At 41.9% G+C, this 12524-nt stretch overlaps 1 protein-coding gene across 1 annotated transcript in view; it reads left to right on the top strand.

The window, feature by feature from the left end:
* Positions 1 to 12524, top strand: part of GABRA5 (gamma-aminobutyric acid type A receptor alpha5 subunit) — a 56805-nt gene that overhangs the window by 704 nt on the left and 43577 nt on the right. The window contains exons 2-5 of the mRNA XM_008635793.2: positions 500 to 652; positions 8647 to 8768; positions 10604 to 10671; positions 10783 to 11003. Of these exons, the coding sequence (XP_008634015.1) occupies positions 567 to 652; positions 8647 to 8768; positions 10604 to 10671; positions 10783 to 11003 (497 nt within the window). The 5' untranslated portion in view covers positions 500 to 566. The remainder of the gene's footprint in view (positions 1 to 499; positions 653 to 8646; positions 8769 to 10603; positions 10672 to 10782; positions 11004 to 12524) is intronic.

Below are 12524 nucleotides of genomic sequence, written 5' to 3'. Positions count from 1 at the left end.
CCCCCCAACAACCCTCCCTCCTTTTGCTAAGCCGTGCATCAGCAGCATGAATTCCAAGAAGCAGTAGGTGTTTCTTGGCATTTCAACTGGGATTTTGGAAAGGGAAGCCGGGTATTTAATGGGAAAAAATTGCGATGGAAGGAAAGGATGCGGAGGCTGCACACAGCCCTGGGTTTGCAGGCATGTGGAAGTTGTTGAAATAGGTAAAGGGTTGAAATTGGCATTTGGAAAATGGTGGCTATTTCTTTAGTTACTTGTACCACAGATAAATATAGGGAAAAGCTGGGCCACAAAGAATTTTTTCTGTTTTGCAGTTTGCTGTCAGCAGAAGGTAAAACATGTTCTTGAAGATACACAATTTTACATAAACAGCTGATGTTTACATAAGCCTAGATAAGTTTGTGAAAAACGCAGATAGCAAAAGATGCGGTGTTAGCTGAACTCCGCTATCCTGCTCTCTGTCCGTGCAATAATTTATCAATTTTTTGTATTGTTGCAGTGTAAGAACAGAGTGAACAGCTGCACCTTCACCAAAGCCACCACCTGCGTTCCTCTTCTCCTCTGGAATGGACAATGGGATGGTCTCTGACTTTATCATGATCAAAAACTTCTTCCTCTTCTGCGTTTCCATGAGTTTAGCCAGCCACTTCGGGTGAGTTGCCAGTTGCATTTGAATTTCTGCTGTGTGTTTTTTAAGGAAATGAGAAACCTTGGCTCCGTATGGTACAGGGCAGCTGAACAAAACAAGCTGGCTTTGCATTTCATCTTAAGGTTCTGGTGTCAGGGGGAAGGGAGTGATTTGATCTCCTGTTCATATTTGCTCTCTTCTATCAGTTCTTTCTGTCTGCAGTGCTGTTGCAGAAAGGCTTGTGGGGCACAAGGAGCTCAGACCAGGCCTACAGCTGCTGAGTGCTTTGTCTGGGGTTTAGCACAGCCGGGGTCTGTGGTGCCCTCTGCCCCTGTGTCTGTGATGTGAGGGTCTTGCACCTTCTCGCTCACCTGATGGGTGCTGGTTATAGGCAGTAGTGTAAAAAAAAAACCCCAAAACTGCAACAGTGGGACTTGATGCATGTTACTAGCTGGTGCAGGCTTTCTTCCTGAGTGACCTAAGATAGTGACTGTTTAGAAGGATGTCTGAGTTTGAAACTTGTTAGAATAATTAAAAATCGTGTTTCCCCGAAGCATATAGCAAGGAATCCTGTTCCCTTTTTTTGCTTTGGATGCTTTCCGGATGGTGATATTCTGAAAACTGTCTCAAAGAGATACTCTGACTGTAGCTCTCAGAAAATGAAAAATAAAGTCAGAAACCCTCTGTTTATATGTTTTTCCTATACCCAGAGATCTTAAGAACTTTCCGAATATGAGCTATACAATGGAATCTGGAAAAAGCATTTTGCAAGTGCTTGGGAAACGTAGGTTGATTCTTCTTTGTGGAGGAGAACAATTATTTATGATTTCACCAGAAAAAAATGAATCCTCCCAACATGCTGATTCACAAGCACACCCATCAATTCCTTGCTATAAGAAGATACAAAATGGAGATGCAAATCAGTTTCGGATTTCAAGCAAACTGATTTGTTCCAGATTGGAACTAGGAGAAAGACCAAACTTTGAGTGATGACTGTCTATGCTGTAAGCAAAGAAAGCTCAGCCTGGTATCCAGAACGTGTCCCGTGTAGGTAGGCGGAAGCCTGTGACCTGGAAGGTTTATATGAACAGTTGTAGGACTGCACTCTACAAAGGATGCAAGGAGTTGCACATTCATTTATTCCCCTTGGAAAAATCTGGTCCTGCTTTCACCATGGTCTAAGGCTAAAGTCTCCCAGGATTTTGTGACAGAATTTAAGAAAGCAGTGATAGAGTGGGACTGGCTTTAAACTTGTCTTTACATTATTGTAGTTTGACAAAGTATTTCCACATTGAGAAAATTGTGGTGACTGTAACCTTAAGTCCTTGGAAGTTTCTCATTCCTGCAGAAGGCAGCATATTGCAATAGTTGAGTATGACCTGCTTGGTGTGTGGGTTTTCTAAGTGTGTTTCTCCTCTAACAGATAGACAAGGATGCAAAAAAGCCCAAACCTAACAACCCAAAACTGATAAGATTTAACTCCCTTTCAACTCCAAAGCAAATACTGAATCAAAGTCCCAGGTAGAAATCAGTGTGACCTGTAACCTGTCAGATAACCAGAATAGGAGAGTTAGAGGAAACTAGGACACTTGTTTTCTGCAAGTTAGTTGAAAAGCTTCTGTGCACTAAAATGAGATCATCCCATAAATTCCCCCCACTCCACCCCCCTCGCCCCCCATTTCTGATCTAGTAATTTTAGTCCAGGCCTGCAGAGATAAGCAGCTCCAATTCACTGCACCATTCACACACTGCCTTAGGGCTGAATTTTGACCCTGCTCAAAAGAGAGGATGCTCCAGCGCTTCTGCTTCAGAGGCAGAAGCAGTTTCAGAGTGTAATTTGCTAAGTGCTTTGGGACTGACTCTTCAGGACAGAGTGGTACAATTAACATGTAGGCTGTTGTATTAACTGCAGGAGTTTAATACTGATAACACTGTTGCTACCAGGTCCTTCTTCATTAGCTTCATCCATGTTTCTACTGCGCTGTTATATTGCAGTGTGTTTTGCAATGTGCTAGATAAAAGTCATTGGTCAAAGGAGCACAAATTAAAAAACAAAATACTGTAGGACATTACAGATGAAGGCAGATATTTTTCTACAGTTCTCCATAGTCATTCCATATTTATATTAAATCATAAATACGTTTTTTGCTGAGATAGCCAAAGACACCTTGGGGGATGTTGATGCACAATGCATGGCAAAATAAACAGAAATTATGTATTTCAATCTACTAGGCTACTTGAGAAATCTCAGCAAAAGACTGTGATTAATGTTTAACATAAATGTGTAATGACTATCGAGAATTATCCACATTAGTAGGCAGTAGAGGAGGACTGTAGACATAATTGGTAGCAGCTATCTAAAGAAAAATCACTGAATTAAAATTCAAAGATATAGACGAACTGAGAAGAGGTTGTGAAGTCCCCTCCCCCCCTGTTTTCGGTTTAACAGTTTTAAGAATCTACTTCTGCAGAAACAGTCCAGCACGAGTCAAAGCTTTTTCAAGCCTGCTTAAATTCAGCCTTGACTTGTATAATGCTCTAACAAGTTAAGGTGTTTTACTGAAGCATTTCAAGGTAGCTCACAATTGTCTCAAAAGTAAACTTTAATAATAAAGCTAGAGAATGATTAAAAGTCAAATACAAGCATGAAGAGTATTTTCAGTTTTCAGGCCCACTGCTTTTGTGGGCCCTTGGGACATCCAGGTAGTGGCAGCTCTGTGAGGGTCGGTGCCTTGTGTGGCTGCTTGCACACAGATCTCCCTGAGATGAGGTAGCCCATGGGTGGCTCCAAGCTGCCCAGCTCTTACTTTGCAAGTCCCAGGCCATCCATGGGGTCACACTGGTGATGCACAGTCCTGGTGTGTTTGCATTTTGGACGTGCAATTTCAGAAATCTGTCTGAGAGCCAAAACCAACAGGGATGGACGTTGTTCATGTACCCGCAGTATAGTTGCCATCTGCTAATAATATTTATAATAGCAGAAACACGGAGAACAGAAGATCCCAATTATGTGTAGCCAACCCAGTATTGCTTGGTACACTCTGAAGAATTGAGTCCATGGTGTGTCTGTAGTTTCACATACTTCTTCTCCAGCTCACAGCCGTTATCACTAAGACCATAATCCTGCTATTTAGGCAAAACATACCTCTCCTTCAGGCTGTTATTTCAAGTTAGTCTCTGCAGCCCTAAGCAGTTACTTCTGCTGGGATACCTCATTCCAAGTATTTGTGATGCTAGGGAGTTCTTTCTCATATTTTTAAAGACTAATTTTGTAAGAATTATCGTATCCTTATGCAGTCATGCTTGTCTGTTTATTTTTTTATTCTGTCTTCCTTTCATTCTCCGTATCTCCAGATAGCTTTTTGAACCCATTAGACACTTTTAATAACTGGTAAACTAAATTGATATGTAGAACTGCTTGCAGGAGGCAGACAGTTGTCAGCCAGTCCCACTGCTGAACAGCCGAACAGCTTCAGAATCTCTGGCCCGCCAGCTGGCCAAAGAGCAGGAGTGTCTCTCAGGCCATCCAGCTCATACTTGGTGCAGGAGAAGCCCTGGCAAGCAGTGCCTTCCAGTGAAGCTGCAGGTCAGTGACCTGGGGAGCTGACAGTACTGGGAGGCATTTAATGACCCTGGAACGCAGTTCAGGACATTGAAAAGGGCATTAGGGTGCTGGGGAGGAGGACTGTAAGATGTCACCCTATGAAAAACAGGCTTTCACTGCACTGCTCACAAATTGCTCCTTTCCAGAAGGTAGTAAAATGCTGCTTTTGCTAAGTAAATGAATTATTTTTTAAGAATCTGAAAGTAGTATTAAAGTTTCATCATTTTAGTCAGTCTTCTGTTCTAAACTGATATGAAAGAATTGAGTCTTCAGTGCACAAATTCACAAAATCAACATTTTTAGATCTCAAGAATCCATACGGAAGGGGTGGCAAGAAGCTAACTTAGAAAATGTAAATCTGTTTCCTTTGATGTCTGGCCAGCTGGCTTTATCCAAAAGTTTGTGTTCTCCACTGTCTTTTCCACAAACTGTTCATTTGTCTGAAGTTCAGATATAATTGCAATCCTATTAAAGCAAGTTATTGGAAATGCTTCTCTTAAAAGAGAGAGAGTAAAGTATATCTTTTCATAGCAAAATACTCTTCAGTTATTTTTCCAGAAATTTTTACCTTTTTTTTTTTTTTTTAAAGAAGTTTTGGGAAAACCATTAAATATCTACCATGCATTTTCCTCTTATTACAACTAACTTATGAATAGTACCTGCCATGATTTTAACTAGATGGCAAAAAAGACAATGATGTTTAAAGTGGTAAATGATGAAGTAATCAGAAGAAGTAGCTGAGCATCTTTAGAGAGTTATTATATTTTACACTAATGAGCCCCTTCTGTGGCATCTGATTTTTTCATTTACCCTGAAACTGCAATATTAAATAAATGTGATGAGAAGTATTCCTGGTTGGTTTAGTTTATGTTCAATAATGAGCTTTAAATGCAATTATCTCTGAATTTTCTTAGCATTTCCCTAAGATTCTTTTCTAGGTTTATTTTTATCCGTAACTGAAAATTTCTGCTATAAAACCATTTTTCACTGCACAGAGGCAATAATGTGCTTACCTACTAATATGTTGATAAAGCCTAATCCTTAGCAGTGTGGAAATAATTAGTTTAGGGCAGGTAGCACCTATTTCTCTCTATTCATTGAGCTATATAGTATCTAATATATGCACGTAACTTTGCAAGTAGAGTTTACATGTCTTTTGTCACGACAACCTCAGCCCTTACTCCAAAACATGCATTTCACCAGCATTCTCAGTAACAGAAATGAAACTCTAACTTTCTGTTAAGAAAGAAAAAGTAACACTTTCATAAGAGCAAACAGCAATCCATTTACAAATGCAACTTCACATAATACTGGCATTTCACTGAAATTCAGAATCAGATGCCATCTTTTTTGGGTGAAGTGATCTGCCAAATTTAAATTAGATTGCGGTTCTGCAGAAGGGACTCTGTACTAGTCCTCACCATAGTTGTTTCTCCATCTTTTTCCTCTATTAATTAGCTTTTGTTGTGGAGAAATAAAAGTATTTCAGTATATGGGGTGTGTGTACTATTCCTGTGAAACATGTACATAGCTGAGATAGAAGGAAGCAGCATCAATTACTCTTGTTAGATTGAGAGGAACAGTTATGAGAAGTAAGTATATTTTGTCCCATCTCCACAAAAATAGTTCAGTGGAAATCCTCCCTCAGAGTTCAATTGGCTTTGAATTCAGTCATAAGCACTAAAAATAACAAGCTTTTTCAAGAGCAGAGAAACTAGTGAAGCTTTGTGTTCTGTGCCCCCAGCATTGTATCTTTGCAATAATCCCAGCTCCACATTTGATATCCCTTGTTCCCATCTCCCATTGCAACACCTACATTTTACTTCTACTGTCCTTTTCTCCCAGGATCTTTCATAATGACCCTGCAAGTCTCCTCCATATCTCTTAATTATCAGAGAGGAGCGGGGCTGGTCTTGCTGAGGCTGTTTCTGAGCTACATGCATACTGAGTGGCCCAGTCAGCAAGCCAGAGGGAATAGATGACTGCTACCCTCACATTTTTACTTAATGAGGCACTAATTTAAATTGCTCTCCCCTTGTCTAGTCACAGCTTCTCATGAAACTTGTAGGAATGAAATGAAGTTTGATCTCTCTGCTTCTTTGTCAGATGCAGTGGAAAATGAAAATGGGTTCCTACGTTGATATGGTGTAGCAGGCAGACAGCATGATGCATATCTCTTTCTTATGAAAAAAAGAAAAGAAGATAAAATAGATGAGAAAAGTTGAAAATAGTATTCTAGGTGTACTGGATTTTCATGCTTTATACTAGGATTTTATCAAAGCATTAGTTGTGGTTGCTATATGTAAGAAAGTCTCTGTCTCCTGTTTTGCGTTTGTTAGGGTGCTGCCTGTGAATATTCACTTTTAAATGGTGAATCCTTTAAATTACAATTGACAAAAGAGTGTACAGTCTTTCTTCTGGAATGGTCCAGCCTGAAAACATGTCTAATGTTTCTGTAATCCGTTTACATCTGCTGGATTAACTGTCTTTCATTATAGTCAAACATGTCCACAACCTTGTCTGCCTCTGTTGCTCACTAGAGGTTGTGGTCACAGCACAGAAAACAGAATTAATTTGGTCTTTTGACCATGGAGATGAAAAATAGGCGAGATTTGTGGCTATGCCTCCACCTGCAGCGAAGGGAGATCCTTGGTGGCCTTGGGCTCTGCAGTGTGGAGCTTGCTGAGGGTTGCAGCAGTGCCAACTGCACTTAGGCCATAGGAAACCTCTCCAGCCAGGCATTTTCATGGGCTTTTGTGTTTCAGGGAATCAGACCCATGCTCCCTCCACCCGGCCTTACTCCCATGTCCTGACAGGCTTTGCAGTCCTTTCCTTTTTCAGCAGAAGCATACAAACTGTTAGGGGACCGAGCACAGGACTGGGGGTCCCAGTGGGGGTCTGTGAGGGGATACATGGCTGAGAGCAGCCTGTTCCGGGCTAGGTCTGGTGTCACTAAAACTTCCAGATGCATTACAGGGGTGTCAGTGAAGTCTCATTAGTGGAAACCTTATGCAGATAAAACCAGTTTGAGGTCCCTTTTTCTTTCTACAAATGCTATTCTGTTAGGTGAGGCAAACACATCTGTTACAAGCGTTCTGCAAGGAAAGCTGTTCGGAGAGATACTCTGAGCTTCTCTATTTATTTACTGATTTATTTCCCTGGGGACTGGTAGTAAATAAACATGGATTCTCTTTACTTATTTGGTTTTTTATCTCTGGATGACTGTCTCCCATGGAGTTCAGGTTGCTGAGTGTAAGCTATTCCTGCCTGCTGGCAGGGTGCATGAGGCAGGGTACAGTTCCTAGTGGGGCGATGTGTCCTGTCACAGCTGGAGCATTTGCTGGTGATCTCAGCAGAGGCTGAATCTTGAATAAGCACCTAGTGTGAGCTGTCTTAAGAGATGCTCATTGCTTGCTGCAGGTGAAGCATGCTTATGGATAATCTCCCATGTCTATTCTTTAGGTAAGCAAAGGCATTAAGCAGGGGATTCTCTTAAGCATCTTTAAATGAAAATCAAACAGATTTAAAAATGCAAGTCGTTAGCTGTGCTGTGAGCAGCTTCCTAGGTCTGAGCCATGGATAAAATGGTGAAATAAAAAAGAGTTCAGAATAAAAACAGATCTGGCCCAAAAGATATGGAATGAGGCCCACTACACATTGCTGTTATTTGCATACTACAAGGGAGAACTAAATTATGCAAAAGAGAGAGGAGGAGTGAAGAACCGTGTTTTCTGTACAGCAGTATGTTTTTCAGATACCCCAGTGATACCCCAGTGGGATTTTTGAATGTAGTGGGAGTTTGTTATCCTCAAATAAGGTTAGAGTTCATCCTTTGTTCTGGCAATAAATTACAGAAACTTTGAAAATTAGAAGCTGTTTGGCATTTAAGGATTGAACAGCACCTTCAGGCAGAGGTGAAGGTGCATCCCCAGGCAAACTTATGCTGCTCATGCAGCTCCCCTGCCAGCTAATAGAGTTCCCAAAGAATGGAGAGCTAACCTGGGGAAAACCAGTAACAGTTTTTGTGAGCGCTGTGAGCTGACCTTGCTCCCTGCCATGGATGGAGCCCTGCCAGCACTGGGGAGGTGGTGGGGTTGATGTAGGACGGGGTAGCACAGGGGACAGGGATCTACCTGTGCATTATAGACAGAGATCAAAGGACTCAGGTGTCCCCTGATCCTGCATCCCAGGGTTTTACCTCAGTGGCATGGGTCCTTCTTTGGGTCCTCCTCCAGGGAGAACTATTTACGAGTTTACAGTAATGATGAAATAAATGGCTGCAGCTCCCTGTGCTATTCAGGAGCAGCAGGAGAGGACAGAGGCTTGGAGGCTCCACCACAAAGTTCCCTTGAGACTGAAGCCCCTTGAAACCAGCATGACTTCTGACATGTTTCCTTCTGTTTGCATAAAACAGCTTCTCACAAACGCCAACACCATCAGTAAAAGAGGACGCCAATGACAACATCACTATATTCACCAGGATCTTGGACGGTCTGCTGGACGGCTACGACAACAGACTGCGCCCAGGACTGGGAGGTAGGATGATGCTTTGGCTTGGCCACTCCCCCTCTAGATAGGACTGTTGTCTACGTGATGTCCTCTCAAGTGGGTACCTGCTCTTGGCCTTGACAAGGGACTTGTGTTTGATTAACTAAACTAAGTCCAGAAAGTAGATTTGTCTCCTAGCAAATGGGGCACAAGAAAAAATTACTGAAACTCGTGTTGTTTCAGTCACTCAGGTCATCTGAGGTTGGGTTAGGAGAGCATCTGTGATACATTTTTTTCTGTAATTGGATACAGTTTGGGTTCTTTTTTCTGGTACTTCCTAAGGTGAGCAAGACATTATGCTAGCAGGTTCCTGCAAGGTTCCCGTACTGGTCAGCCTGTATAAAATTATGTTGGTAATGCGTATCTCTTTTAAAAACAGATCTCCAAACCATCCATATTTAGACAAGTACAGCAAATTTCTATTGATACGTCTTTTTGATAACCTCTACAGCAGCTATTTTAAAACTGTAACATGTGAATAGTGGTTGCCATCCTAACCTTGTTGAGCCCTCCTTCAGCTCTCTTTCCCCCAGATTTCTCTCATTTTCTACCCATGTGTAAACCATCTGTTATGTTTCTTCCTGGCCTTTTTTAATCTGGCTACCCCCACCCCTTCCTCTTGTGAGACCAACACATTGCTTTCATCCCTTTCTCTCCTTCTCCTCTCACTTTACACAGAGATGCTTGAAAATAGGGCTCGATGCTTTCATCTTACATAACGAACTTCTGAAATTTCTGCCCTTAAATTAAATTAGACCTGGATTTGAAAAGATGCCAGAAGGACTTAGAGACTTGAGGGTAGAAATAATTTTACCTAACTTCGGACATCTCTGATGTCTGAAATCAGGCAGATCACCCAAGCCAGCAGAGGGGAGTAGGTCCTTCCAAGATACACTTCATCTAATCCTGTGGTAGGTATTGCGCAAGTGCTGGTAATGTGCACTGATGACCCAGAAAGCCGAGTGCATCCTGGGATGCATCAAAAGGGTGGCCAGCAGGTTGAGGCTGGAGATTCTTCCCATCTGCTTTTGTGAGTACTGTGTCCAGCTCTGGAACCCCAGCATAAGAAGGGCATGAACCTCATGGAGCGAGTCCACAGGAGGCTACCAAGATAGTGAGAAGGCTGGAGTACCTGTCCTGTGAAGATATGACGAGAGAGTTGGGGTTCTTCAGCCTGGAGAAGAGAAAGCTCTGGGGAGACCTTATAGAAACTTCCATTGCCTAAAAGTGCTTCAAGGAAAGAAGGGGAGGGACCCTTTATCAGGGAGTGCAGTGATAAGATGAGGGGTAATGGTTTTAAACCGGAAGAGGGTAGATTTAGATTAGGTATTAGGAAGAAATTCTTTACGTTGAGGGTGGTGGGGCACTGGAACAGGTTTCTCAGAGAGGCTGTGGGGACCCCATCCCTGGAAGTGTTCAAGGCAAGTGTTCAAGGTTCAAGTGTTCAGGTTGAATGGGCCTTTGAGCAACCTGATCTAGTTGAAGGCATCCCTGCCCATGGCAGTGGGTTGGAACGAGATGACCTTTAAGGTGCCTTCCAACCCAAACCATTCTGTGTTTCTGATCAAAAACTGATCAAAACCTGTCAGTCAGAGGAAACACACCCTTGAAGGGCGGGTTTCTTTCTGATTGTAAGAACGGAGCCTGGACTCCCAAAGGTCAACAACTGCATTTGATCTGGGATAAAATGCCTCCTCAAGCATCCCCTTAATTTCAATCGTTTGGGGATCTTTGAGTGATTCAGGAATTAATAGAAAAATGCATCGCGAGTATGTATTTGCATTTTAAAGCAATTACCGATGTGGAACCTGTGTTTATTACAGAGAGAATAACTCAGGTGAAAACAGACATCTATGTTACCAGTTTTGGTCCTGTGTCAGACACTGAAATGGTAAGTTAGCACGCGTCTGCCAACTCTGTTGTATTTACTTTGCTAAAGTCATTTTTGGAACCATGGTTTCTATTCAGATCCTGCAATACCTTGAGTGTTTCTTTATGCCAGGAATACACCATTGATGTTTTTTTCCGACAAAGCTGGAAAGATGAAAGGCTGCGATTCAAAGGACCTATGCAACGCCTCCCTCTTAACAACTTGCTCGCCAGCAAGATTTGGACCCCAGACACTTTTTTCCACAATGGCAAGAAGTCTATTGCTCACAACATGACAACCCCAAACAAACTTCTGCGCCTGGAGGATGATGGCACTCTCCTGTATACCATGAGGTAATAGCCAGGATTGATTTCTTTTGATGCTGAGTCCCAGATAACTACAATTACTTGTGGGGAGCATCACTTTCTCCCCTCCTAGTAGAGACAGGGAACCAATCTTTCACACATATTTATGTGAATATCAAGAAAAATGGAAAACATAATTGCTGCCGACCAGTACAAATTAATTTGTAGCTTCTGAATACTGCTAGTGCTTAAATATTTCTTTTGATTAAATGGAAAGCATATTCTCAACAGATTTGATGATTCAGTTCAGCTTTTTTATGACGATCTGTTCTCTCTTACTGTTTGTATTTGCAGCTCTAGTGCAGACTGCAGGAGAACAGTATCCAAGATCAGAAACTGAGACTTTGTTCTGGGGCAGTACATCTTGAACCCTTGGAGCTTTTGTTATATTATTTTTTTTATTATTTTGAGAAATAGTGCTAAAAGGCAAATGATCATAGGGATAAATGACATAAGCAAGCAGCACTGTGAAGCTGCTTTAACAAGTACAATCCTGCAAACAAAGCTGGGACATTATATTACAGAGAAGCAAATTGATGTCTTGGATCTTCAGAGTTGTAGTCCTCATCTGATTTGAGTATACTGCCAAGCATCATCATTGCATAACACAGAAGATATAATATTGATGATTTTAGGTGTCTGAAATTCTTTTCAGGACAAATCCCACATCAGTGTATGGCAATTTGCTCATTAAAGGTAATTAGCCTGTAATAATTAAGACTGCTGTCTATCTTCAACAGGGTTTTCTCCAAGACCATAGTCACATGGACAACTTAAGGAAGAGATAAAAGGAAAAACCTACTGAGCAACAAAGGGTTATTCTGAGTTTTCCATACACAAGCCCAGAGTGGTGCCCGAGCCCCAGCAAAGTGCTCAGGAGCCTGAAGTTGGGCACTGAGATGACTGGGTTTTCAGCAGGCAACCCGCAACCACGTGTGGGAAGCTGAGCTCTGGCCAGTGCTGCGTCCTGCTGTGGGGCCACACAGTCCTGCATGCTGGGAGGGCGAGTCCCAAGCTCGCTCAAAGGCCCAGTGGTTAAGACTTGTTGAGGCTCAGGAGGGTTATGCTTCTGTACACAGGGACCTGGAGCTTCCCAGGTTTTATTTCAGGTGTTTTAGACATGTTTTATTTTTTTGGCCCTAGTCTTAAATCCCTTCCTCTGGAAGAAAAAGGTATCCTTACGTATTTCCTTACAGCTTTAGGCCACCCCAATTGTAACTGCATTAGCACTAAAAAGACTTAGACATGATACAAGTCATGTTTAAAAGAAGAGAAAAACATCCTAACATCCTAATTTTCTCTTCTACTATGTGTGTTGCTGTTCTTACTCTTACTTTGGTGATCTTATGTGATCACCAAATTAGTGATCACGGCAATAATAAACCAAAAAATGTGAGGATACATGGACACACTTAAAAGTCCAAATAGCTATCAGAGAAATTTCTTTTCACAAAAAAGTTAGTAATGCCAGCCTTAAAGTCAGTCTCACTGCTGCATGGACGACCTAAG

The sequence above is a fragment of the Corvus brachyrhynchos genome, unplaced genomic scaffold, assembly GCF_000691975.1.
Source record: "Corvus brachyrhynchos isolate BGI_N302 unplaced genomic scaffold, ASM69197v1 scaffold83, whole genome shotgun sequence".
NCBI classification, from domain to species: domain Eukaryota; kingdom Metazoa; phylum Chordata; class Aves; order Passeriformes; family Corvidae; genus Corvus; species Corvus brachyrhynchos.
Note: the sequence above shows the minus strand (reverse complement) of the source record. Positions and strands in the feature narration are given on the sequence as shown.